This window comes from Lagenorhynchus albirostris, chromosome 14 (assembly GCF_949774975.1).
Source record: "Lagenorhynchus albirostris chromosome 14, mLagAlb1.1, whole genome shotgun sequence".
In the NCBI taxonomy this organism is placed as follows: domain Eukaryota; kingdom Metazoa; phylum Chordata; class Mammalia; order Artiodactyla; family Delphinidae; genus Lagenorhynchus; species Lagenorhynchus albirostris.
Genome location: NC_083108.1, coordinates 87,441,390 through 87,467,032, shown reverse-complemented (window position 1 = coordinate 87,467,032; position 25,643 = coordinate 87,441,390). Strand labels below are relative to the sequence as shown.

The following is a 25,643-nucleotide window of genomic DNA, read 5'->3' as shown; positions in this document are numbered from 1 at the left end:
GCCCTGCTGGGACCTAGCCTTTTGAGGCCCCACCTTCCACTTCCTCTACCACTACCCCTCCGCGAACTTTCGTTTCACGTTGCGGTTAGCCTTTCTGGTAACTTAATGAGATCCTTTTAGCCTATTAAAACAATATGTAGGGCTTCCCTGGTGGCGCAGTGGTTGAGAATCCGCCTGCCAATGCAGGGGACACAGGTTTGAGCCCTGGTCCGCACGCCACGTAGCAACTAAGCCCGTGTGCCACAACTACTGAGCGTGCACTCTAGAGCCCGCAAGCCACAAGTACTGAGCACGCGTGCCACAACTACTGACCCTGCGAGCCTAGAGCCTGTGCTCCACAAGAGAAGCCACCGCAATGAGAAGCCCGCGCACCGCAATGAAGAGTAGCCCCTGCTCGCCGCAACTAGAGAAAGCCCGCACGCAGCAACGAAGACCCGATGCAGCCAAAAAAATAAAAATAAATAAATTTATTAAAAAAAACCTTAAAAACAAATAAATAAAAAACAACACGTAGTCTAAAAAATGGAAACCTTACCACTCAACAACAAAAAGAGAAAGCATCCGATTCAAAAACGGGCAAAGGACATGAATGGGTATTTCTCCAAAAATGACCTAGAAATTGCTGACAGACACATGGAGAGATACTTGAGGTCACTAACCGTCGGGGGCGCGCACACCAAAACCACAGCCTCTCACACCCACCCAGAGGCGGAGCGGGGGGCCCTCCTGCGCGTGGGTGGGGACGGAAGTGGCGCGGCTGCTGTCAAGGTCTGGCTGGCACCCGGTGAACCCCTGGAGGACTGAGCTCCCAGCCTTGCCCCGAACCCGACCTCCAAACTCCAGCTGCTGCTGCAGGACATGGGGGGGCGGGGCATGTAGTCCGAGAAAGGAGGTGACGGGAGAAGGGTAGGCCGTGACAAACCATCAGTAACAGCAGCCCAACAACTCCAGAGGTTTATTTCCTTAAATTGATGTTACACAACTTAACGCAAGGGGTGGGGGTGGGGGCGGGTGACACAAACGTCTTGTAAGGTAGACCAAGGGCGGAGAGCCGTGCTGTGGAGGACAGGCTGGGTGGGCGGCGCTCACCCCACAGCCCGGAGGTCGCCCGCGGACAGAGCCCAAGGGGCCCCTCCCACGGTGCCGGCCCCCCAGAGGCCCCGGTTCCAGCCAACCGTAAAGCAATAAATACGGACATTTTCTGCGCAGGAGGAGAAGCTCAAGCCACCGGTGAGGAGACAGAAACGAGTCCCAGGGCTGCTCTTCTTCTGGGTCCAAGCACAGAGGCAAGATTTCAAGTATCGCAAGAGAGAAACGCGTGGGGTCCTTGCCTGGGCCTGTGGTGAAACCTCAGCGCCGGGGGTGCTGGGCTGGGGCGGCTCCCTCTGCATCCTTGAGGACACGTTCGAGAGGAGCTAGGCAGAGCCGGGCAGACCAGAAAAGGGACCCCCCCGAGCCTGGAAGGTGGCCTCCCCGCCGGCCCCCCATGGCAGCCAGGACCTGGTGAGGGGACAGAGGGCTTGACATCAAAACCTCCTGTGAGAGCTGGACAGGTAGGTTTACGCACAAAAGCAGTCCTCAGCTGCCCGCGGTCTTCAGGCAGGGAGCAAGGGCAGGGGTAGGGCCGCCCTACAGGCGGGAGGGCGGACGGCCACGCGCAGACCACACGCGCCCAGCGCCACCGGCCCCCGGGGTCTCAGCATCGCTGCCGAGGCTGCCCCGATCCTGCCCCCGTCCTTTCGGAACAAAACGTCAACTCATACGAGTTTTCTTCTTTTAAAAAAAAAGAAAAATGAAAAAGAGCTGCAGAAGATAAGACACATCTTAGGAGTTAAGTGTGAAAGACGGCAACAGCGTCTGTGCTGGGTTTTGGAAGCTCGGTGCTTCGTACTGTCCGTCCCTAAAAGAACATTTAGATAAGACGGCTGCTTCGCCTCGAGAGCAACCCGGGCGCAGGCACAGCACACGCGCTCGCGGAGCTGTCTGCACACGGACGTGTGATTACGGGTGTGCACACGTGCCTGGTGGTGCAACAGCCGGGTCCAGTCCGCCTGCATAAAGTGCTGGGTGATCACAAAGCTGGGTGGTGGTCTCGGGGGAGGGAGGGGTGGGAGCCAGGAGGACACACCTTTTGCTGGGTGGATCCGCTGGGCAGGCCTGGCGGCTTTGGCTTGAGTGGGCATCACGGTCTCAGGGCCTCTGCTTGTCCTCAGCGAGACAGCCCTGGGGTCTGGGCGGGGCGGGGGCTGCCCACGCATCCCCACCTGCCATCGAGGCAGCCGGGAGAGCAGTTCAGATCGCCGGCTGGGCGGGGAGTTCTGCCCGTCAGCCAGGCCAGGGGACTGGCCTACGTCGAGGTTCTGTGCGGGGCCTCCAGCGCCCTGAAGTCCACGGCCGCGGAGCCCAGGAGACAGAGACGCAGCCTGAGGCCTGGCTCCGGACGCTGGGTGGGGAGCCACGGTCCTTTCCCCAGCACCAGCGAGTGGTATCACGGCCGTGGGCTTGTCCCTTCGAGTCCGGCCAGCTGCTCCCCACCCCATGGATCGGCAGTGAAGGTCCAGGCCCCTTGGGCACCGTGGGCCGGGCCTCCAGGAGGTCAGGCACAGATGCCGGTCAGCAGGGCCGAGAGTCTCCGCTCGATGCACAGCTTGCCTGGAGCGAGGGAGGGAGGGGGGGCGGGCACCACGGTGAGCGGGCAGCGGCTGCCCCCTCCCGCCCCCGCTCCCAGGGGCCCAGCGGACACTGACACTTGGCGATGTTCTCCACGTCTGCCTGGTCCGAGAGGATCTGCTGCAGTCCCTCCATGAGCAGCAGGGCCTTGTGGTAGCGCTGGACACAGTCCTCCCGGCGGTGGAACATCTCGTCCAGGGCGGCCGACTGCACCTGCCGGGTGAAGGCGGAGGCTGGGCCCAGCTGCCTTCCACAGAGACGGGGGACCCAGGGCTGACGGCCGCACGAGCCACGGGGCAGCACGCTGTGGGCACCGCCGGGTCACGCGCAGGCAGCCGGGGTTACAGGGCAGGCGACCGGCCACCCGCACCGGGCAGAGCACTCCCTCGGTCCCGGTCATGTCAGTGATGGTCGCCCCTGGGGGAGGGGAGCTCGGGGACGAGGAGGCTGACTGTTCCCGAACGTCTCTTCGGGCTGTGTTTTTACTGCACGAGTGAATTTTCTCGAAAACAGGCACTGCCTCAGAAGCAGCGCTTTTTGGGCACGAGGACCCCAAAGCGACAGACGCAGAGCACTGGGCAGGGCCCCTCCCAGCCCCTCCTGCCTTCACGCCACAGCTCCCAGCTGGGCTGCCTGCGTTGGTTCCCTCTAGAGAAGAAGGAACCAACTCACCTGCTAAGAGCCTTGAAAACCAGGTTCCCCATTTTCCAGGTAAGGAACCTGAGTTTCAGGGAGGGACACGTCTGGGCCGTGGAGCCTCACAGCGAGGCGGAAGCCCAGGTGAGCTCCCGGCTCCCCACCAGGGCTGGAGGGGCCCGGGTGACATTTGCTGGCTGAGGGGACAGCGTAGTGGAACTTCCCACCCCGGGAGTGATGCCCCTGAAATCCGGCGGAGCTGTGGCCATCAACCCGCCCCTGCCAGCCCCTCAGCCCGCTCTCCCCGCCCGGCCCCACGTGGCCCCGCCCGGCGTACCGTCTGCACCGCGTGGCTAAAGATGAGCTTCTCGGCGGCGACGCTCTGGATGCGGTCTAGGAGCCGCTGCTTGTCTAGGAAGAAGCGCTGCAGCCGCAGGCTCAGGCCTTGGCAGGACACCACACTCGTCTTGTACAGCTCGTTCAGCTTCCGCACCACTGTGGGAGGCGCCCCGGCAGCTCAGGCCGGCCCCCAGCAAGGGAACCCACGCGACCAGCGGGCAAAAGCCCCTCACTCCGTCCCCGGGGCACTGTCCGACCCCACCTCCTAGGTGCTCTGCTCAGCAACTCACGCTGCGCCTTCCTGCCCCAGGCCCATGGGGGCCCTGCCGCAGGGCCTTTGCACCTGCCCCCCACCCCCACTATCCCTCCCCGGGCTGGGCCTGCACCAGGGAACCTCCTCAGGAAGGCCTCCCTCGTCACCTCTTCCTCGCTGACCTTCTCCCAGAGATAGCTATCCCTCCCTCCCCGACTCCCTCAGGGTCTCATGCCCCGAACGCTGCTGCTGCTGCCGCTGCCGCCGCCGCCACCGGCCAAGGCTGCCCTCACCCTGCTTCACGGTGGACGACAGGCAGAGCTTGCCGGCCCGGATCTGGTCGATGGCGGTCTGCAGGCCCGAGGAGAGGAGCTCGGCCGCCTTCAGGTAGAGCACCAGCTGCTCCGCGAAGCTGGAGGGCGGCAAGGACGCGTCAGGGGCGGAGGCCGCACCCCCGCTGCCTCCCCGCGGGGCCCCGCTGGGCACACGCACCTCCACTCGCGGCTCAGCAGGCTGATCTGGTCGGCCACCACGCTCTCCTGCAGCTGGTACTCGGGCCCCCCGGCCGCCTCGCTGGCACTGCCCTTCAGGGCCGCGATCTCCAGGACGTGCTGGACAAAGTCGAGCGTGAAGCGCAGGCTGTGCAGGATCTCCGTGTGCTCTTGCTGGGGAGACGGGGCCACTGAGGGACGCTCCTCGGCACCGCCACCAGCCCTGCCCGGACGCCACGCTGGGCCAGGCGCCTGCCCCCGCCCGGCCCTCACCTCCATGAGGGTCTCCTCGGGCAGGTCGGGGGCCTCGAAGGTCACAGCCCCCTCCAGGTTGGCGGCAACGGGGTCGGCAAAGCTGCGGCAGTGGCCGGGGGCGGGTACCTCGAGGGGCGCCTCGCCGTAGGCCCCGGGCGCCAGGTGACGGGCGGAGGAGGAGCCTGCCGAGCCGAGGGGGCTGGAGGGGCCCCCTGTGGGGAGAGGGCCGGCCGCCCTCCCCATCAGGCCTCCGCCACTCTGACACAGAGCCGGTCCCCACCCGTTCCACTCCTGCCCCTCTGCGAGCAGGCGCCCCAGCAGAGGCCTCACCCCTCCCGGGCCCCCGCCCACTGCAGGGGCACCCCGGAGTCCAGGGCCGGGGCTTCAGGGGCCTGGCTGTGGGAGCCGTGCCCCCGAGCCTCCAAGGAGGACCCTCCCAGGGCCTCGCGTGAGAGTAGCGCCTGGCTCAGCTCCTGACTCTACAGCGAGGGCCCCTCCCGCTTCCCGACGGACGGTGTGGGCCGCTGATTCGCCGCAGCCGCGAGGCCAGCAACGGCCCTCACCTGAGAACACGGTGGCACGGGGGCCCTGGGGCGGCGTGGTCCCGCCGGGGGGCGAGCCCACTGTGAACACCACGGGGGAAGGGCTGCCGGCGCCCCCCGCACGGGCTCCCGGGTGCAGGTTCCCTCCGAAGCCAGCAGACGGCCCTGAGAGAGCAAGAGGAGGGGCTCAGGGTCTTCCCGCCGCGGGCGTCCCCACTCCCCAGAATGCTCTCCGGCGGCCCCCCACGCACCGGTCTCCATGGGCTTTTCCTGCAGGCTGTCCACGCTGCCTGAGTCAGGGGCCTGCGTCCCAAAGGCAGCCTTAAGGAGCAGATCCGTGAGGCGGCCGGCGCTGAGGGACCTGCAGGGTGAAGGGTGGTGAACACGTGCCCTGCGCCACCCAGGGGATCCAGAGACCCAGGCACCAGGCCACCCGCTGCCCAGGGCCGGCCCCCCGGCCCCCCCAGGCAGGGTCTGGGGGCCCCGCAGCCTGGTCAGCATGCCCAGCCCGTCCCGACTGTGCTGGCCACCCGGTCCTCCCACCCACCCCGGGCAGTTACTGTCACCCATTGAACAGACGCACAAACTGAGGCTCAGAAGGGGTTGAAGAGGGAGTGAGGTGCCCGCAGACAGCAGGCAGGGCTGGGCCTCTCCTCCCGCAGGCCACGTCGGGGGAGTCCCCACCCACTCACCTGCCAAAGGAGCCCTTGGCGTCCTCGGTGGGCCGCAGGCCGGGGCCCAGCTGCTGCCCCTGGAAGGGCCCCGCCTCGGAGAGGTCGGGCAGCGTCCGGTTCCGAGGCGGCGTCATCACCACGCCCTGCCGGGCCAGGAGAGTCAGCAAGTTCTGGGAGCTGGGGGTCTTGGTGAAGTCGAACGCGGGCACGGCCTAGGAGGGGCAGGTTAAGTGCTGAGAACGACCCGCCACGGTGACATTAACATCTCAACGGGGTCAGCAGCGCTGGTCTGAGCCTGCAGGGCCCCATGCCGCAAAACCCCAAACTTCCACGATCCAGGTCTTCACAGCAAAGGTGTGAAGGCTGACTCCACCCTGTGCTGGAGGACAGTGACACACGCAGACGCACGCGTCCAACACAGGCCATGCACGTGTGCACCTATGCCCGCACAGAGACACCACGAGGTAGCTGCAGGTTCTGGCCCCATTTCACAGACAGGAAGACTGAGGCAAGCGATGAGCTAAGTAATGTGCCCATGGTGGCAGCCTGGGTTCTCTGGGGCTCTGGATGCTGGGCCAGGGTCGGGACGCTTCCGGTCAAGGGCCAGAGAGCAGGTGTTTTGGCTTTGGGAGCCAGTCTTCGTCACGGGGACGTGGCCACCCCACACGTGAACGGGGAGACACGGATCCAGCCACCAGCCAGTGCAAGAGGTCTCAGCACAGAGGGCAGGCGCTGCTATGCTGGAGCACACCAGCCCTGCCTCTGGCTTCCGGGGCCCCTCAGGTCCTGTGGGAATCCCGCCAGACACAAAGCCCGGCGGCCCGAGCACATACAGAGCCACTCCCACCCACCCCCCTGGAGGCCCGCGGCCCTGTTACCTTGGTCGGGGAGCCCAGAATAGGGGGCAGGGGGTTCCGCTGCAGGAAGTCGGGCAGCTTGGGCGAGCCGCGCAGGGGCCGGCAGGACTGCAGCCCATGGGAGGGCTGCGGGGGGCTGGCTTGCGGGTGGCCGAACGCCACGCCCAGCGGGTCCGTGGGGGGCTTGGGCAGCTTGGGACGCACCACACGCAGGTCGGACAGGTTCGGGGCACTGTGCAGGCGGCAGCCCAGCCCGGCGCTGTGGGGAGAGTGCTCAGGTGCGGAGGAGCCTAGGGCGGGACAGGACGGGCCCAATCACAGCTGTCCCGAGGACTGCCTGGACCTGCCCACACGACCAACCAGGACAGTGTACAGAGACCCCCACGCCTGCTCAGGATTCCCTACGCTCCACTGCGCACCTGAGGAAACAGGCACAGAGGAGCTGAGACACCTGCGTGAGGTCACACAGCATGGCGGGGTCAGGGTGGGATCTGAGCCCCACAGTGGGCCTCCATAAGCTGAAGGCTTAAGCTTGTTTAAATAGTCTCACAGAGTTTCCTGCCTTCTTTTAACGCGTAAGAAATGACGGTTGTGAACCAGGAAAACGGCCACTATCCCAAGGAGCGACAGACCAGCCCAGGGAGGTCAGCCCAGCTCCTCCGCCCCTCCCCAGCTCCACCTGCACACCCACTGGGCCGGAGCTGCACCTACCTGGACGAGGGGACCTGCCACCCCGCATCTCGGCTGCTTGGGGGGAGGGTGCCCCGCTCCAGCCTGGCCGCTCGGGGATGGTTCCGACTTGGGGGCAAGAGGGGTTGCCAAGGTCAATGTGGGACAGAGAGTGAGTCCCTCCCCCGCCCCCCGCGTGGAGACTCCCAGTCCCAGCTCCGAGGCTGGGTCCACCAGTGGCGTGCAGGCTTACCCTGGGGAGACGGCGTGTAGGGCCGGCCCCCACCCAGGGAGAACTTCCTGGACAGGGCAGCTCCGTGCTCGGCGTGAGACGGGGGTGACAGGCTGGCCCGTGCAAAGCCCAGCGGGCTGGTGCTGCCTGACCTGCGGATGGCAGAGGACCTGCGGACGCAAGCAGGCACAGGGTGTGAGGGCCCCAGCCACGCCCGGCCAGGGCCACCAGCATGCCATGCGTCTGTCCCCCTCTGCTCAAGTAACGGGCCTCACCAGCAGCCGCAACCCGGTGGGAGCCGCCAGTCCCTGCCAGGGCAGCCCCCAACCCACAGGGGCTTCTGTGAATTACAAAAAAGGTGCCCTCTCCTCTTCCGAAACTTACAAACATCGAAGTCAGTTTTGGGGACACAAGACACTCCACTGACATCTACCAGAAAGCCGTCACGGTACAGCTTGAGTGCCCGTATGTCCGCAGGGCGGTGGCGCTGACGGTCGCGCAGTGTGCGGTCTGCACAGCCGTGCGTGTGAGATGGCCCCGCACCATCCAAGTGGGCTGCGTGGGGCCCTCACTACAGTCCTCTAGGATGTGCCTGGCCACGGGGGGCCCGTGCACTCACCGCGCCGCCTGGTACTGGGTGGGCGACTGAAGGCTCTGCTCAATGCGCTGGTAGTTATGCACCTGAGTGGGGACTGGGATGGGGGCCGAGGCCCCGCACCTGCTGCTGGAGGATGCCCCGGCCCGGCTGTGTGGGGAGAGAGGTTGGGGTCACCGCGGCTGGGGCGCTGGGCTGAACCCCAGGCCCTAACATCCCGGGGCAGAGGCCACTCCGGGCCACCTGCCTCCTTGTTTCTGCACCCGGCCAGCACTGCTCCCCTGGTACCCCATGCCCCCACTCTCTGCACCCAGGTGGCTTCTGGCTGGGAGCGGCCAGTAGCGAGGCTGGGCCAGCTCCTGCTGGCACTGGGAGTCACTGCCCGCTTCGCCCCACAAGCTCGGGAGGGGCGGAGGGAGCGACGACACTGGTCTCTGGTGGTTCCGGTAACCACCCCTGGGCCCCAAGCCCGCCCTGCATCCCTTCCACCACAATCCCCTCCTTCTGCCGGACCACCCACAGGGCCCTGGCACCCTGCCGGGGCTGAATGAAGGCAGGGCCTCTGGACACAACCGCTTCCTGCAGGATAGGACTGGGGCTGGGGCGCTGTGATGCTGCCTGTGCCCCGGGCCCCGCTTACCCTGAGGGGCTGAGGGAGCTGCTGCAGGGCGGGGAAGGAGACGGGGTCCGGCCGCGGCTCTCCAGGCCAGCAGAGGCCGCCAGCGAGCTCCTGGCGGGGACAGGGCGGACGGCAGGGCCTCACATTCAGGCCAAACCAGCGCAGACCCTGGCCCCTCCTTGGGACTCCGTCCTGCACTGGGCACAGCAGACTCGGCACTTCCCAAACTGTCTGGCCCAGGCAGGTCAGGGGGCAGCCTGAGAGCAGGCGTCGCCCTCCCCGCAGAGCCTGGGGCTGGGGGCTTACCCGCTGCACATCAGGCTGTCCGGTGGCGGCTTGGCACCGACCGCCTCGGCCACCAGGTCACCTGTGGATGGGACACGGGTGAGGCTGGGCCCAGGCACCTCTTCCTGGGCGGGCCCAGGCCACGGCGAGCCCAGCACTCTCCCGTCCCCGCTCCTGTCGCTCGCGCTGACACCCCCCTTTGCCTGTCTGGACCTCACGGCACTCGGAGACGCTGGTACCCTCCCCACACACCAGCCTTCAGAGAACCCCAGGCTGGGTGTCCACACCTCCCAATCTGGGCCTCACTCCTCCTCCAGGACTGCTGGGTCCCCACCTTCCCGCTGCCCTCCTTGAGCTGCCGGTGGCTGGGTACAGGGCCTCTCCTCCCCTGCGGAGCCAAGCCGACAGGCTCAGGGTGGCCCGTCGGACACCTGGGCCCGCTCCCACGCGGCCCCGGCCCGGGAGTCTCAGGGCGGCCAAGGCCGTGAGGGAAGTACCAGCAGCCGGGGTCGCGAGGGGAACTGAGGGCCCGAGAACAGGGCTCTGCGGGGTGGGCGGGGGCAGCAGCTCCCCCCTCGGAGCAGGCGCCCCGGACGCTCCGCGGCGGGCAGGACTCAGCTCTGACTCTCTGGCCAGGCTGATCTGGGGTAGAAACTTCCAGAAGCCCCTTCTTAGAGGTTCCGTCTGGCATGTCTGCAGCGATCTCCCTGCCCACCCCTGCCTGGTGGCCCCCTGACCTGGAAACTGGGCCGGGACCATGACGAAGTCATCAGTGTCACAGGACGAGTCCTTGCTGCTGCCGCCCGAGTCCCGGGAGCCCTGCAGGAAGCCGGCGGCCTCGGCCGGGGAGGTCAGGGTCTTCTGGAGCTGCTGCTGCATCTCCCCCAGGGACTGGGGGTCAGAGGGGAGGCCGCTGAGACCCGGCCCCAGGGCCTGGGTGAAGGGGACCATGGGGACGAGGCAGAGGCTCTGCACGTTCTCCTCCCCCAGGCCGCTGCTTCTCCGGTGACCTCCCCACAGGAGCGGTCACCTCACGGAGCCCCCTGCTGCCCAGCACGAGGAACCGCTTGGCCCCCAAAGGCTCCAGAGGCCCCATGTCAAGCGACTCCCCCCCTGCCCCCCGTGGCCCTGCACAGCGCTCGGGAGGTGGGGCGTCTGGAAGGTCCACCTTCGGGCGTGAGCGAGCCTGGCCCTGGCCCCCGCCTGGCAAGACGGATGGACAGACAGACGGCCCAAGGGAGGTTCAAGCCCCAGTGCCCCCGCCCCCGAGCACAACCTCGGCAGACCTCACCCCAGCCCTGTGCTGGGGACGTGGGCTGCGGGGCGGGTGGGCTCCCAGGACACGGGGCCCCCACCCGTGGCCACCCGCGCGTCCGTGCACATGCAGGCGCGGAGCTGACACGGTGCTGAAGAGACCGACGGGACACAGGGACCCTGAAACAGGCCTCCACCCGCTTCTAACTCCGCCACATTCACAAGCAGAACGTTTCTGAGTCTGGTGTGATGAGACCAGACGACACAGCAGAAGGCGCGAGCTGGGGCGGGGCGGGAGCCCGACGAGGTTCCCGCGGACGCCCGCACGCCCCGAAGCCGAGGCGACAGGAGCCCGCCGCCCGCCGCCCTGCGCGTGACTCACCGGTGGGGAGGCCAGGTGTGAGGTGGAGCTGCTGCTGGAGCTGCTGCCGGACCCCGAGCTTGGGTACGAGGGCACGGGCACGGGCGGGGCTGGCAGAGGGCGCGGATCAGCACCCGTCAGCATGGGATGCTCCGCTCCCACCCTGCCCATGTCAACCCCACGCCGAGCACAGCTGCCGGCTCGGGATCCGCCCCGCCCCAGAGGAACCCAGGGACCGGGAGGGGACCTGTGCGAGGGCCTGCCCTCACCTCTCCAATCCCACCGCACCAAGTCAGCTGAGCTCGAGCCCACCCCCTGGCCTCTGGGGCCCCTGGGGACCACAGGCTGGAGGAGGGCTGAGGAGCTGGTAGCCCCCAACCTCCCGGGGTGGGGCTGGCAGCCCACAGGGAGAAGGGGGGGGGGCACGGGAGTGCCGAGACCCTCAGGGGACTCACACTTCTTCACAGCGGCACTGGAGTCAAGGAAGGGGTGATGGAAAAACTCATCTGCAGGAGAGGGATGGGCCCGGGCTCAGGAGGGGTGAGGCCAGGCCCCACCGTCCCCGGGGCCCTGTCCCCGCTGCCGCACTCCAGCAACGGAGGGAGGCAGAGTCCCAGCTGGTGCCCCCAGCGTGGCCCAGGCCCGGATCCAGCCACCCTGCCCACGGTTTTCCCAGCAGTGCTGCCCATTGCAAAACCGGGGATTTATCTCCGCTGCTGGGAAAGGAGCTGTGGGCCCCGGGAAAAGCCACTCACTGCCGCCACAGGGCCCCTGGGAGTGGGGTGTGCAGGACGTGGGGGGCAGGGGCGCAAGCCCGAGGGCCCTGACCCCCCAGGCCTGTCGGGCGAGGTGGCGGGCCAGCCAGGGGGTGCTCACCGAAGTCCATGCGGTCTCTGTGGTTGCGCTGAAGCAGAGACAGGAGCAGCTGTCTCAGCGGGGCCGAGGTCTCCCGGGGGATGCTGGGGGCACAGGGCACGACGTTGACAGGGCAGCCTGCCCGGGGGCGGGGGGGCGGGGTGTCTGTGTCTGGCGGGAGGGGCACTCACGGGGGGACCAGCGTCTTGTTCTTCTCATAGAAGAGGCGGAGGTCCTGGGGGCTGCTGGCCTGGAAGTGAGGGCCAGGGGGCCAGGCGTGAGTATCCCTGCTGCTCTCAGCCACTAGCCGCTCAGAGCCTCTGTCTCCCGAGAGGCCCCTGGCCCAGCACGGCCAGCCTGTCTGTCCAAACACTGAGCGCCCTCGCATGCTTCCAAGGAAGGGGGCCCCCTCCCCCCCGCCAGGCTGTGGAACCACGGGGACCACACAGGGGGGCCAGGGGGGCCCAGAGCAAGGATGCTGGCTGGGCCCCCTTCCCACCTGGTGCGGGTGCATCCTGGGTATCTGATGTGACCGGTCATGTGCTTCTTAAAATTAAAATGTGGCCCGTGCACCCCACCCCAGCAAAGGGCCCCAGAACAAGCTCGCCCCCCAAGTGGGCCCCGCCCACACGCCTGTTCACGTGTCACGCGCTCAGCACTGCTGTGTGCCAGGCACTGTTCAAGGCTCGGGGGGTACAGCCGAGAGCAAGACAGCCCCTGCCTTCCCAAGGCCAACATGCCAGCGGGGGACGGCCCTCCGCTAGTCGCTTGCTCATGTGCAGGAAACGGCAGGCAGGGAGGTACGGGGAGCGGGGATGGGGGCAGCCTAGGTCACCGGGCAGGCAGAGGGCGCTTTGGGGCAAGCTGGCGACAGCGGAGAGCTGCCGGGTCAGCCCACGAGGCCAGCACAGGACGCAAGGGCCTGCGACACGGGCTCGGGGCCCTGGACCCTTTGGGGTCCACACACGGCAGGCCACTGCCTTCCAAATGCAGGGTGTACCCCAGAGCTTGGGGTCCTCGTACCAATCTGGTGGGTCACGCCAGCCCTGGAATGGGCAGGAGGGAGGCCACGAAACTTGGTTCAGACACACATGTGGACACGCACAGGTATGCCCCAGAGCCAGTGGAGGCTCCGGCCTCGGCCCTGAAGTGACTGCACAGGGGGGAGCTGGGCGGCCACGGCATGCCGGCAAGGGGAGGCTGCAGGGCTGAGCGCGCCACACCCCCTGCCGGGGCCTCACCTGGAAGGGCGCCTTCCCTGTCAGGCACTGGTACACGATGGTGCCGATGCTCCACAGGTCCGCCTTCCCGTCGTAGTGCTGGGACATGATGACCTCGGGGGCCTGCAGGGTACAGCGCGTCGGCGCGACGGCAAGGACGGACGCTGAGCGCGCGCTGCGCAAAGTCTGGCTCCAGCCAGGTGCCAGCCAATCATAACACACGCCAGCCGAACGCCACAGATGTGGCGGGAAATGGTACAGCCACGACGGCTGCCTCCCAAAGTGAGGCCACAGGATGGGCACGGGAGGGAACCCCACCGCGGACCCCCCTTCCAACAGGCCACCTACCATGTACATGGGGGAGCCGCAGAGCGTGGCCGCCATCATGTTGCTCTGCAGGTACCGGGCAAAGCCGAAGTCGGCTGCAGGCAAGGAGAGGCGTGAGAGGGGTGGCCACGGCCCCCGGGCCTCCGCCGGTCTCCCCGGGCCCCGGCCGCCACCTCACCGATCTTGACCCGGATGTTGCTGGGGGTGGCACGGCGCCCACCAGGGTTGGACAGCAGGAGGTTCTGGGGCTTCAGGTCCCGGTGGATGATGCCCTTGCTGTGCAGTAGCCGCACGGCACCGGCGATCTGCTGCAGGAAGAGCCGGATGGTGTCCTCGCTCAGCGTCCGCATGGCTGAGGGGAGACGGGCTCCGTGGGGCGCAGCTCGCCCGGGCGCCCCGGGCCAGCGGCCTCCCGCCCCGCATGGCTCCCGCGCCCCTCCCTGCGGCCTCCAGGCCCGTCGGCCACGCCGTCTGACCCTGAGCTGCCCCGTGTCCGCTCCCAGCCTGCGAGCCCCGCGGTGCTGCCCAGCACACCCCGCCCCTTCTCAGCTGAGGGCCGCTTCTCAGCAGCTCCCTCTACCCGCTGCCCAGGGCATGCACCACGGCCAGCGGCTGTGCGATGAGCCCCAGGCTCGGCCTCAACGGTGGTCCCCCACCCGCGCCAGGACCCTGCGAAGGCCCGCCCCCTGAGGAGAGCCGGACCCCACTGGGGCCCAGGACAGGTCTGGCCCCCGCAGAGCAGCCGACCGGCGACCGGGACCCTGCCGGGCACCACATCCACAGCGGGCCGCACGGGGCCCCGCTCAAGCGTGACCTTGCAGACCACGTCTGCCCTGAGAAGCCATCCCTCGTGGCTCTGACGCAGCACGTGTCCCCAGCAGGGCTCCGCTCCCCCTTGCATCTTTCCCAGCAGGCGCCAGGGGGATGGGAGCCTCCGCCATCACCATCAGGCCCAGGAGAGCTCGTTCAGGCCAGGCCCCCTCTCAGAACGGGTCAGGTGAGCCTCGCGGGCAGCCCGTCCCGCCGCAGGTGTCCACTCACTGTGCAGGTAATCGGCCAGATCGCCGCCGTTACAGTACTGCAAGAGACCGCCACACGCCTCGGTCAGCGGCCAGGGCACCCCGCCCACCGTGCCCGGGTCTCCCACCACCCCACCCCTGGGCGCTGCTCCCTGGGCACTCGGTGCCGTCTCCAGCCTGGGCAGGCGTCCCCCGCAATCCGTGCTTGAGGAGGTCAATGGGGGTGCTCGCCGGTGAGGCGGCCCGAAGCCCACGGACATGAAAACAACTTCTCACCGCAAGGTGACAAGGGGCCTGAGAGCCGAGAGGGCCCAGCCTCCCCGTCCTCACAGCTGGCCTCCAGGACTCACCTCCATGACCAGGTAGACGGAATTGGCCATTTCCTGCAGGACACAGAAGAGGCAGTGAGAGGTGGGCAGCGGCACGCCCCGCCCCCCAGTCTGGCAGCCGTCTGGGAAGACTGGCTTGGCCCCAGCGTGACCCAGGCACCCGGCACCCGCAGCTGCCCGCAACACACTGCCTGGGCTCAGGCAGGAGAGGCCACTGAGCGTGGACACTGGCTGGCCGGGCAGCCCTGGGGCCTGTCATGCCAGGGCTTAGCCAGTTCGTTAGTGGCCAGGAGATGAGGAGGTCTGAGAGCCAAGTGGGCTTGAGTGACCAGAGAAGCAGCCAATCAGATCACTCCATCTGTCAAGTCTGGGGAAGGGGCTGAGGACCCAGGAGAGGTGTCAGGGGTGGAGCAAGGACCCCGCCTCCCAGGGGCAGCCCTCAGCAACCCAGGTCTCCATCAGGGTCAGGGTCAGCCCTGGCCCGGAGGTTCTGACAGGGCTCCGCTTGCTCTTCTATGAGTGCTGAGTCCTGGCCACATAGAAGCACTTAGTGGGGGACCCAGGCCCCCAAGAAGGGACACAGCGAGGGTGTGAGGGCCTGACTCTCAGGCCGTGGAAACTGCTCCTGGCTCTAGAACCAAAGATGCCGGCAGCATTACAGGTTGGCGCTGCCAGCCCACTGCCGGCCAGCTTCCGGCTCAGCCCTTGGCCACCCATGGCCTCGGGCTGCCACCAGCATCCACAGCTCGGTCCACGACAGCAAGACTGCGGAGCCCGTTGCTCAGGCCAGCGCACAGACGCCTTCCCGCACTCACGGCCCTGGCGTCCGTCTAGGAGGGGCCCCTGAGATCCCCAGGTCACAGATGAGGAAACTGAGCCCAGCGAAGCCAAGTCAGCCAGGCAGGCGGGGTCCTGACCGCTCTGCTCTCCTGCAGACAGTCCCCTCCCCTCCTTCCCAGGCGGGGTCTTCCCTAACGGAGGGGCCCTGCCAGCCAGGAGCAAGTCCCCAAGCCCCTTCAGCACCAGTACACTGCTGGGCCCTGCGGACCGGGAACAGCCCCTCCCCGCCGCCCAGAACGCACTGAGTCCCCATTCCCCACCCGCTGCTCACGGGCAGCTCCAGCTTCTAACCCCCGGGGGCAAGGGGGCAAGTGCGTGCGCTGGCCCCGGAGCTCTCAAGGCATGCGGGGAGCCCCGAGGGAAGCCTGGGTGGAGGAGGGAGGTGGCTGCAGGAGGGTCATTTCTCAGCGGCCTTTGGGGGAGGGCACCCGAGGCCCAGACAGACTTGATCCCCAGCAGCGGGCCACCACCCCGACCTGGCAGGACAGAGGACCCCTGATCAGTCACCCTACCCCCAGGAGGTTGGGCCTGGGCTCAGACCCACACCAGTAGAACACAAAGCCACTGGGTGACACCCCAGGTGTAAATATCAGCCCCCTGAAACAAGAGAAGACCCCTACGGGACTGCCCTGGTGGCGCAGTGGTTGAGAATCCACCTGCCAATGCAGGGGACACGGGTTCAAGCCCTGGTCCGGGAAGATCCCACATGCCACAGAGCAACTGAGCCCGTGAGCCACAACTACTGAGCCCACGCGCCACAGCTACCTCCGAAGCCTGCACGCCTAGAGCCCGTGCTCCGCAACAAGAGAAGCCACCACAGTGAGAAGCCCGCGTGCGGCAATGAAGACCCAACACAGCCAAAAAAAGTAAATAAAAAAGACACATTTATATCCAAAACAAAAGAGAAGCCCCCATGCCTCCAGAGCTCCCCCAACAGGGGGGCTGTGCGTCCGGGACAGGGACGCCCCGGGGAGCAGGGCTGAGAGGTGGACACTGACAGCTCCGGGGGCTGGCTGGGCCACGTGCCCCACCCTGCTTCCCCAGGCCCTCCTCACTCAGCGGCGTGTCCGCAGGGATGCAGAAGCCTTCCCAAGTGCCCAGCCGGGCTCCTCTGGGAGGGGGTGGGCTCCGCCCACCAAAGCAGGCCCTCCCTCCCACCCCCGCCCCCCCCCCCACCCAGGAGAGAGGTGGGAGCTGCCTCAGCCCAGCACGCAGGCCCCGCCCTCCCAGGCCAGCTGTGGGGAGAGATAATGCAGGGAGAAAGTCCCCGGTCACGCCGCACCCACGACTGCGACCAACCCCGGCGGGGTTGGCAATGGGGACAGAGGGGTACCAGGAGGAGGGAGATCCCAACAGAGGGAGGCTCTGAGAGCCGGGTGCAGAGCCGGAGGCTCCCGGGCCGAGGGGCCAGAGATGAGGACCCAGAACTAACCCAGGAGATAGAACAGCCACTCCCCGTGACACCCAGGCCACCTGTACCCTCGCCTGCCGTCACCCTGACCACGGCCACCTCTGGGGACATGCTTAACAGGCTCCCGAATTCACCTGCCAGGGAGCAGCCTTGTCTTGAGTGGCCCAGAGGTGCCACACCGCTAGAGGGGCAGCGCAGGGCGGGGCCCAGGCACCCCCAGCTCTCGGCTGTCCTCCCGACGGGACCCCTGCTCCCCAGGAAAGCCTCCGATGACCGACCGAGCCAGGACGGGCAGGGCCGGATGACAAGGACAGGAGATAGGTGCAGCCTCCACGCCCCCGAGGGTCCCCGGGCAGCCACCCAGGGCTGGCAGAACCGTGGCTGGGTGGGACAAGGGGCCTGCCAGCTGGGAGGTGAGTCCTGCGCAGCCTGGACCCCACGACCTCCTGCCCCAGAAAGGAGGTGCCTGTGCATCAGTGACAGCACACTGCCCTTTGTGCCCAGGAACCCACGGGACCCCCGCACAGGACCCCGAAACCCGCTCCAGCTGGGGGCGCTTCCAAACACCAGGCCAGACGCCCTCCTTCCCGCGGGGCCACCCCACGGGGCCCGCCGCCCACTGGCTCGGGGCTCCTAGCCCTCCCCGCTGCCTGACACCCTGGACCCCCGAGACCTCCCTGAAGCCTTCCTGGTGCCCTCGGCGAGCTCTCAGTGAGCAAAGACCAGGGGCTCTGGGGCCCCTCTTCTCCCCCGATCTCTGTCCCTTCACCCCGTGGGTCACCCAGCAGAGACCGAGCGTGTTGCCCGCAGGCCCTACTGTGCACAGAGCCCAGAGGTTCAGGGCCTGAGGGGGAGAGCACAGCAGGGCTAGGCCGGGGGAGTCGTGCCCACCTCCCCTCACCACGTGGGATTCGGGGTCCCCCACTGCCCTGGCTTCGGAAGGCCCCTTCCCCGCCCGCAGCATCAGCTTGTGAGGCGCCAACCCCATGGGCCGGCACGAGCCTCGGCCACGCCTGCAGCGCCCCCAGTGTGGCGGTCTCCGGGACGGCTGCGTGCCTGGGCCCCCCTGAGGAAGCCGGCTCTCCAGGCTCCCCGGGGGGGCCGTCAGCACGGCCTCGGTGGCACTGCTGGTCTGCCCCTGGCAGCCTGCTGCCCACCCGAGACCTGGAGAGGTCACGCCTCGGCCCTCCTCCGCCTGAGCTAAATTTGGTCTCCACGAGCTCCCCCAGGCTGGGGGACCAAGCGGACTGCAGACAGCAGGCCGCCTCCTTTGGGGTCGGTCCAGACTCGGCCTGGACACTCGAAAGGACCAGGACTGCTTCCTGGGGCTGTGGCAGCCGCCGAGCCAGAGGGCTCCCCTCCTGGGGGAGGCGGATGAGGGAGCTTCTGGCCGCGCTCTTGGCCCCAGGAGTCCATCACGTTCTTAATGCAAAACCACCAACATGGCCGAGGCGCCGGCCCACCGGGCCTCCAGCCTGCAGGGAGCACAGCGGGGCCACCCCCATCCCACCAGTCCCCCCGGCGCAACCTGAGGAGCGGGCAGGTCCCATCGACGTCCCAGCCGACTTAAGGGGAGGAAACGGGCACAGACAGGCCCTGTGATTCTGCCTGGCATCCGGGCACCAGAGTCCTGGCCGCTCCACCGTGCGTGCGGCCCCCAAGGACGGGGGCCGTGAACGCTGACCCGCACACCTCGAGAGGACAGGCGAGGCCCTGAAGGCGGGATGAAGCGGCACCCTCTCCGTCTCTCAGTGGCACGCCCACAGGCCCTGGGGACCGGGCCGGCCCGGGTGTCGGGGCCAGGTGTCCCAAGCAGCCTGGCACGGGCGCCCGGGCACGCAGGAGGCCGCCCTGCCTCCACAGGGTGCTAAGGTGCTTTGCTTAAGAGGATCCCAGCTCCCGGGCTGGCCGAGCCTGCTCTGTCTGGTGATCCTGGGCTGGGCCTGGTGGGCTGGTGGGCAGGTGGGCGGGCGGGCACTGGCCTAGTTAACCCCTTGGAGTGGGCCGTCCTGGCTCCAGAAGGAGGCAAAAGCCACAGCCAGGGCCGGAGCACAGCCACCCGCCCAGGGGAGCCGCGGCACTCCCCGCCCCCAGGCTGGGCTCTCCTGGACAGCGCCCAGACGGGAAGGGATGCCCAGCCCCACCCTGAGGAGGAAGCCCACCCTTCCTCAGGGAGCCTCCTTCAGCTTCCATTGTGTGCCTGTGGCTCCTGGGGGCCGGGGAGCCGGGGGGAGGCCAGCTGCCCTCCCCAGCCCCCTTTTTCCCACACTCCGGGCCTGCCCCTGACTCGGGAGAAGCAGGGGACACTTCCAGAATGGAAAACACAGAATCGACGTGTCCCTGCCCGGACCCACCAAGCCCGCCTGGGTCACGAAAAAGCAAGGCCAAAGGGTGGCACTGTCCTGAATGACCCCACAGCAAGGCAGACCTCTCCCCTTGACTGAGGTGTCCACCCACCCAAAGTCACTAAGGGTGGCTCTGTCAGCCAGGCCGGGAAGTGAGTCACCCAGCTGTGGGAACCAGCTGGACGGCGTGCTGCTCTCAGGAAGGCCCCCGTCCCAGGGCGCACGCTGGGCAGGGATGTCCCCTGACCCCTGTGATGGCCACTCTCCCCAGAAAGAGCACACCCAACCACGGCCCAGCAGGCGAGGGCAAGACCCAGAGCCAGCCGTCTGCCCCTCAAGGAAAGGAAAGGCCAGGGGCTCCCGCTGCCTGCCCACATGTCTGTGGGCCACAGAGCAGAGCACCACCCCAGAGGCCTCCCTCACGCACGCACAGCAGCCTGACAACGGTCACTGTTCCGTATGGCCACAAAACCAAACCACCTCAACAGACAAGAAGCAACCTGAGGAGGAATATTTGCAACCTATCATGGAAGGGCTTTCCTTAATATATAAAGAGTTCCCACCAACCAATATTTATATAGCACTTACTAACAAGTACAGATCTAAACACTTAACATACATAGACTCAAGCTGTCATCACAACCACCGTACGACATAGATGTACTGTTATCATCTCCCATTTTCTGGGTAACACTGAGGCACCAGGAGGCTAGGTAACCTGCCCAAGGTCACACAGGTAAGTAAATGGGTGAGTTGGGCTCAGAAAGGCAGGAGGGCGCAGGGCCCATGCTGTTAACCACAGTGCCGTCCAACCTCGGTAATCACAAGACCCACAGGAGCACATCCCTGGGTAGGAGGCATTCCTGGTGTTCACGTGCACACAGAGCGATGCTGAGCCTCCCCCCAAAGTGAACAACAGAACCATAAGAGATGTCATTTTCCACCTCTCAGGCAGGCCAAGATGCAAGTCTGATAACCGACCTCCTGGCAAGGATGTGGGGAGACAGGCGCTCCTGCCAGCAGCACTGCTGTGCGCACGGTCCATCCTCTATGGACCACGATCTGGCAACTGTTCCAAACTAAAATACACATCCTCTTATTTCTAGGAATCCACCCTGTGGACACACAGTCATGGCAAAGGTGAACCCAGGAGAGTCGCCGCCACACTGCTGACATGTCAGAATCCCAGAATAACCCCATGTCCCACCAGTGGGGGACAGGTGAGGTCAACTGTGGAATATAGGGCCACGGAACACCACACAGCTGCAAGTAACACCACAGTCACAGTCGTAGCGACGCCAGCACACACAGTGCTTACTAGGACCAGTTTCAACCAAACAACTCCAGACTCTCTGTTTTACAGAGAAAGACATGGACGCACAGACAGATTAAGACACTTGTTCCAGGACACACAGCTCGTTTAAGTGGCAGAGCCAGGACTGGAACTAGGTCACCTCGCTTCAGAGTCTGGACTCTGAACCTTGCAGAAAGAATGGGGGATAATTTTCTTGGGAGGAGAGGGGTGTCACTTCTCACATATGGATTGAGTTAATGTGGAGTGACACAGACCTTCTCAAAGACACACACTTAAGTGAAAAATGCCACAGTAGAACTGTAGATGGTGTGGCAGCAAAGAGGTACGTGAGGAGGTGTCACTGTCCCCAGAGAGACCCTCTGGGGGAGATGGGGCTCACTGGGCCAGGGATGGTAGGGTCACCTTTTCCCACGTCCCTTTTGTACTGTTTCTTCATTTTTTTTTTTAAGCCAAATCATTAACTGTTTTTAAAAGCCATGATTTCCTGGGTCCCATGTGTGTCTCAGACAAGTGTCTAAGGACTTGGGGAGCCACCCCACACCCCAAAGGCTGAGAGCACAGGGCCCCCGCGGGGGGGGCCTGCAAGGGAGAGGCTGGCTGGCCTTAAGCACTTCCTCTGCACAAGGGAAGCCACAGCACTGCAAGCCCTGGAGGAAGTGGCACTGCCCACAACCAGGTGTGTGGCCCAGCCAGGATGGGAAGGAGGGCGCGCAGAGGCGGGGGCAGGGGACAGGGAAGGGTGGGAGAGGAGGAGGGAGAAGGGGGCCGCCCTCTTGGCCCCAGAACACAGCTTCCAGGCACTTCCTGTCGCTGTCACATTGGACCTGGGCCCTCCCCAAGTCACCTCATGTCATGCCACAGCCCCCAAGGCTGCAGCCCGCTCTGAAGGGGGAGGGAGAGGACAGGGAAGGAGGGAGGAGGCCACCAAAACACAGACAGCCAGGCTGGGAACTTCCCCTCAGCCAGGGGCTGGTCCCGTGGCCTCAGTAAACAGGTTTCAAAACCATTAGTCAGCACTTTGGCCCTCAGATCTGCTGCCTCAGGTTCCTGGTCCCCAAACTGGGTCTCCAGGGTCCCAGACCTGGGCCGAGGCCGGGCCCCCCCCACCGCCAGGCCTGGGGGCCCGGGGTCACTGGGGGAAACAGGCCGCGGTCTTCTGGGCCAGCTAGGCCTGAGATGGCCTCATCAGCTGGGCACCCGCCTCCCTCCTGCCCGGGTGGCTGGCCCCAGCTGCCAGCAAGAAGGAATCTCCCTTAGCCCCGCCCCTCCCCCAGTCTGACACAGGGAGACAGTGGCCAATGCCAGGCCGCTGGGGTAATGTCAACAAACAATCCGCTGGCCCAGACAGGTGGTCCAGGCCGGCAGGGCTGCCCTGAGCCTGCGCTGGGGACAGGACTCACCGTCGCGGCCGCTGGGCCAGACACCCCCGAGGGCCACGCTGTAGCCAGCCCGCCCTCGGTGGAGCTGCACTGGCGCCCCGGGCACTCAGGTGGCGGGGGGAGGTGGGAGCTCTCCCAACACGCCCAGAAGAAACCCAGGCCCAAGAACTGGGCTGAGGGTGGGGTCTCCAAGGTCCCAGCAGGCCTCCGACGCCCATCCACACATGGGGGTGCCCAGCTCCTTCCCCCAGTACGAGACGCTAGCCTGGAAGAGTCCACTCCTGGCCAGGGTCTCCAGCACTTGGCTGGACTGGGACTTAAGTCAGCGGGGCCTGAGGCTGTACTGGGGCCGGTGGGGGCGGGGGCGGAGGGGAGCACAGCCCGTCCCCACCAAGACGGCGCCGGCAGCCTTACCTGGAAGTCATACAACGCCACGATGTTTTCATGTTTCAATTCCTAGGACAGAAAGCCAGGTTTCCTGTGAGCGGAGCGCCCTCGCCCATCACCCGCTCCCCCTGCTGCTGAGGCCAGCTCACCTTGAGGATCTTGATCTCCTTCCCCAGGAGAGTCTGCGACTTGGCCAGGTTCTTCTTGTTAATGCACTTGACAGCGACCTCCAGGTCGTGTTTCTGAAAACCAAGCGCGGGTGTCCCTCAGGGGCGGGGAACCCGGGAACGCCTTGAAGGCCTTGCCCAGGCCAAGCGCCCAGCAGGTCCCTGGAGATGAGGGGGTCAGGAGTGCATGTGAGGGGGACGTGGGGTCCCGGGGCTGTGGGGTGAGACGAGGGGCGCCCGGCTGTGTTCATGTGGGGTTCCCGGCAGGATGAGGGGGCCTCTGGGGTGTGGAGGTGGGGATGGGGGTGGCCGGCGGTGGGGATAACGGGGGGGTCCCTGGAGCGGGGGATGGGGAGAGGGACCCCGGGGCGGGGGGGCCGCCCTCGCCGGCGCTCTGTCCGGGCCGGCCGGCCCCTCACCTCGCGGTGGCGCCCCTTGAAGACCACGGCGAAGGCGCCATGCCCAATCAGGTCCTTGCGCGAGAACTCGAACTTGCCCACGGTCTCCAGGCCGCCGCGGCCGGACTCCATGGCGCGGGCCGGGCCAGGCAGGCCGGGGCTCAGGCGACGGCACGGGCCGGGGGCGGTGGGCAGGGGGCGCGCCCCATCGGGTAGCCCGGGCTGCGGACGCGATCCGACTCCAACCCACTCTTGACCTGGGCTCCGACCCTAGCTCAGGATCCAGCTCGGGCTCCGGCCCGGAGACAAAAGAGCCGCGGCCGCCGGGCCCGGGAGCCTGAGACGCCGGCGCAAGCGCACAGAGTGCCGGGCGGGGCGGAGCCTGGGGGGCTAGCCTGGCTGGGGCGGGGCGGGGCCTGCCGGGCGGCCGCGCTCAGTGGGTGGTGGCGCTGGCGGTGGGGCGGGGCCTGTTGGGGCGGGACCAGATGGTTGGGGCGGGCTCAGTAGCAGGCCCGCCTCCTTGGGAATGACAGGGGAGCTGCAAGCCTGGGCATGAGCCAACGGTCGCCCTCCAACCAGTTCTGCTGCAGCCTTACACTACATCCCTTGTCTGCGCATCTGGGGGGCGCACATGTGCCATAGCCGCCATTAATACCTGGGACGTGGCCTGTGTACCCCAGGGCTGGAGATTGGATAGAATAAATTCCTAGAAAGGGAACGACTGCGTTGCAGGTTATGCATTTAAAATTGCGCTCGATAGTTACAAACTGTCCCCCAAACTGCACCAAACCTAAGAAATAGCCCACAAGTCCTAAGGTTAGGTAAATCCTGGTGCATCCTTTCTATGGAATAATACACAGCAGATTCTTAGAGGCAGAGATGCTCAGATAAAAAGTGCTCCAAGGGACTTCCCTGGTGGTGCAGTGGTTGAGAATCCGCCTGCCAATGCAGGGAACACGGATTCAAACCCTGGTCCCGGAAGATCCCATATGCGTCAGAGCAACTAAGCCCATGCACCACAAGTACTGAGCCTGCACTCTAGAGCCCACGAGCCACAACTACTGAAGCCCACGCGCCTAGAGCCCATACTCCGCAACAAGAGAAGCCACCACAATGAGAAACCTGCGCACCGCAACGAAGAGTAGCCCCCACTCGCCGCAACTAGAGAAAGGCCGCGCACAGCAACGAAGATCCAGTGCAGCCAAAAATAAATAAATTAATTAATTAATTAAAAAATAAAGAAAGTCACTGGAGAGAGATGTGTGTATACCATACCTACATGTGTATATAGTTTTATGTATGTATATACAGATATAGGGTCCCTAATACTACACTATGTATGCATATATAGTACATTGGGTAACTATAACAGCTAACCCATTGCTTACCATGTACCAGGCAGTAGTCTTTCCATATATTAATTTATTCCTCACAATGATCCCATGAAGTACTTGCTATTATATCCCTATTTTACAGATGAGAAAATTGAGGCCCAGAGAAGTTAGGTAAAAAAGTCACACAGCCAGGGCTTCCCTGGTGGCGCAGTGGTTGAGAGTCTGCCTGCCGATGCAGGGGACATGGGTTTGTGCCCCGGTCCGGGAAGATCCCACATGCCGCGGAGTGGCTGGGCCCGTGAGCCATGGCCGCTGGGCCTGCGCGTCCAAAAAGTCACACAGCCAGCAAGAGAAAGAGCCCGGATTCTCTCACAGGAGAAACTGTTAACAGTGGTTGCTTTGGGAAGAGCCGGTCCTTTTCACTTTACACCTTGAGTGTGAATTGCTCCCATAACCTCCCATTATTGCTTTTGCAAATGCAGAATTCTAAACAGCCCTCCCTGCCACTCCCAGTCTTCAGTAATAGCCCTGGAAGGTTGCACCAGCCTGTGGGAACACACTTCTGAGGGACAGGCTCCCAGGCACTCCACACCCCGGACTGGGGCCAGAGACCATCAAAGCTGGAAGGGACAATGGGTCTCCTGGGCCACACCTTTGTTTTCCAAAGACAAGGTCTTGCAGTGCCATGTGGTCAGTCGTAGCCTGCCCTCAGGTCCTCATCCATCCCCTCACTTCATCCAATGACTGTTTTCTCAACACCCAGAGTTGCCACAGAAGAAAAGCACAGAATCCCCTCCTTCAAGACCTTCCTGTCTAGTGGTTGGGGTCGGGGGACAAGACGGGCAATGATTGCACAGACAGTTGTAAATTTTCAACCCAGGAAAGTGCAGAGAACGGGCAGGGCAGACAGTGGGATCCCCCGGAGACATGCCTCCAGGATCCCAGCGCACCCTGGGAAGGAGATATTCGCCCTAAACTTGGGAAGTGACAGGGCAGAAGTTAGGAAGCGGGCAGATGAGACGGGATGTGCGTTTGGAAAAGGTTTCTGGGCCCTCGACAGTGGAAGGGAAGGGAGGCGAGGTATGCTCGATTCCCCTGGCCTTGGGCCCAGCTCAGTTGCTCAGGCTGCCACCCTCCTCTGTGTGACACGCCCACCATGGTCTGTGCCAACTCCATCCTTGTGACTCAGATTCCATATCTGCGAATTTGCCTATTCGCTAAGTGTTTCACGTAACCCCCAAATCAGTACTCAAATGCTTCTGTGGGCAGTGTTTGTTGCCCCAGGCCCCCTTTCCCAGCTGAGGGTGAGGGAGGCCACTGCCTCGCATCAGCAGCTCTCGGTACCGCAAACAAGGGTCCTGTGGGCCATTTAGGGCCACATCTGTCGCGGTCCGAACGCGGGCCGGAAAAGAATTTCCAGACACAGGGCAGAACGTAAAGAAGATAGAATTTATTGGAGGGAAGGGTCGCTGCCAGAACAGCGGGCCAACGTCCTAGCAGTCTGGGAGAGTCGAGCCTGAGCATGTGCTATGGATCAGTTTTTATAGCCACGAAACAAAGGAATGGTCTGAGGTGAAAATCTCGT

General features: G+C 65.2%; 1 protein-coding gene and 1 long non-coding RNA gene across 4 annotated transcripts; one reads left to right on the top strand and one right to left on the bottom strand.

The window, feature by feature from the left end:
• Positions 1-940: 940 nt before the first annotated feature.
• On the bottom strand, positions 941-23,077 carry ULK1 (unc-51 like autophagy activating kinase 1). 3 transcript variants are annotated; one of them, XM_060120905.1, is made up of 28 exons: positions 22,746-23,077; positions 22,309-22,401; positions 22,187-22,228; positions 14,504-14,536; positions 14,176-14,212; positions 13,313-13,486; positions 13,156-13,229; positions 12,829-12,930; positions 11,779-11,837; positions 11,609-11,691; positions 11,188-11,238; positions 10,754-10,842; positions 9,855-10,008; positions 9,139-9,199; positions 8,854-8,943; positions 8,238-8,363; positions 7,640-7,788; positions 7,429-7,515; positions 6,739-7,007; positions 5,879-6,072; positions 5,438-5,547; positions 5,208-5,351; positions 4,663-4,856; positions 4,391-4,563; positions 4,192-4,310; positions 3,644-3,801; positions 2,748-2,883; positions 941-2,652 (listed from the first exon to the last, which is right to left on the bottom strand). In XM_060120905.1, the coding sequence occupies exons 1-28, from the start codon at positions 22,854-22,856 to the stop codon at positions 2,597-2,599; spliced, it is 3,168 nt and encodes a 1,055-aa protein (XP_059976888.1). In that variant the 5' UTR covers positions 22,857-23,077; the 3' UTR covers positions 941-2,596. The 3 variants fall into 3 exon arrangements, with proteins under 3 accessions (XP_059976888.1, XP_059976889.1, XP_059976890.1); XM_060120906.1 differs by having other exon boundaries at positions 7,640-7,770; XM_060120907.1 differs by having other exon boundaries at positions 22,309-22,488; positions 22,746-23,076.
• Positions 21,739-23,979, top strand: LOC132503973 (uncharacterized). The gene is made up of 3 exons (XR_009534693.1): positions 21,739-21,895; positions 22,233-22,356; positions 23,676-23,979. It is a non-coding gene; the product is annotated as an uncharacterized LOC132503973 (long non-coding RNA).
• Positions 23,980-25,643: the final 1,664 nt, after the last annotated feature.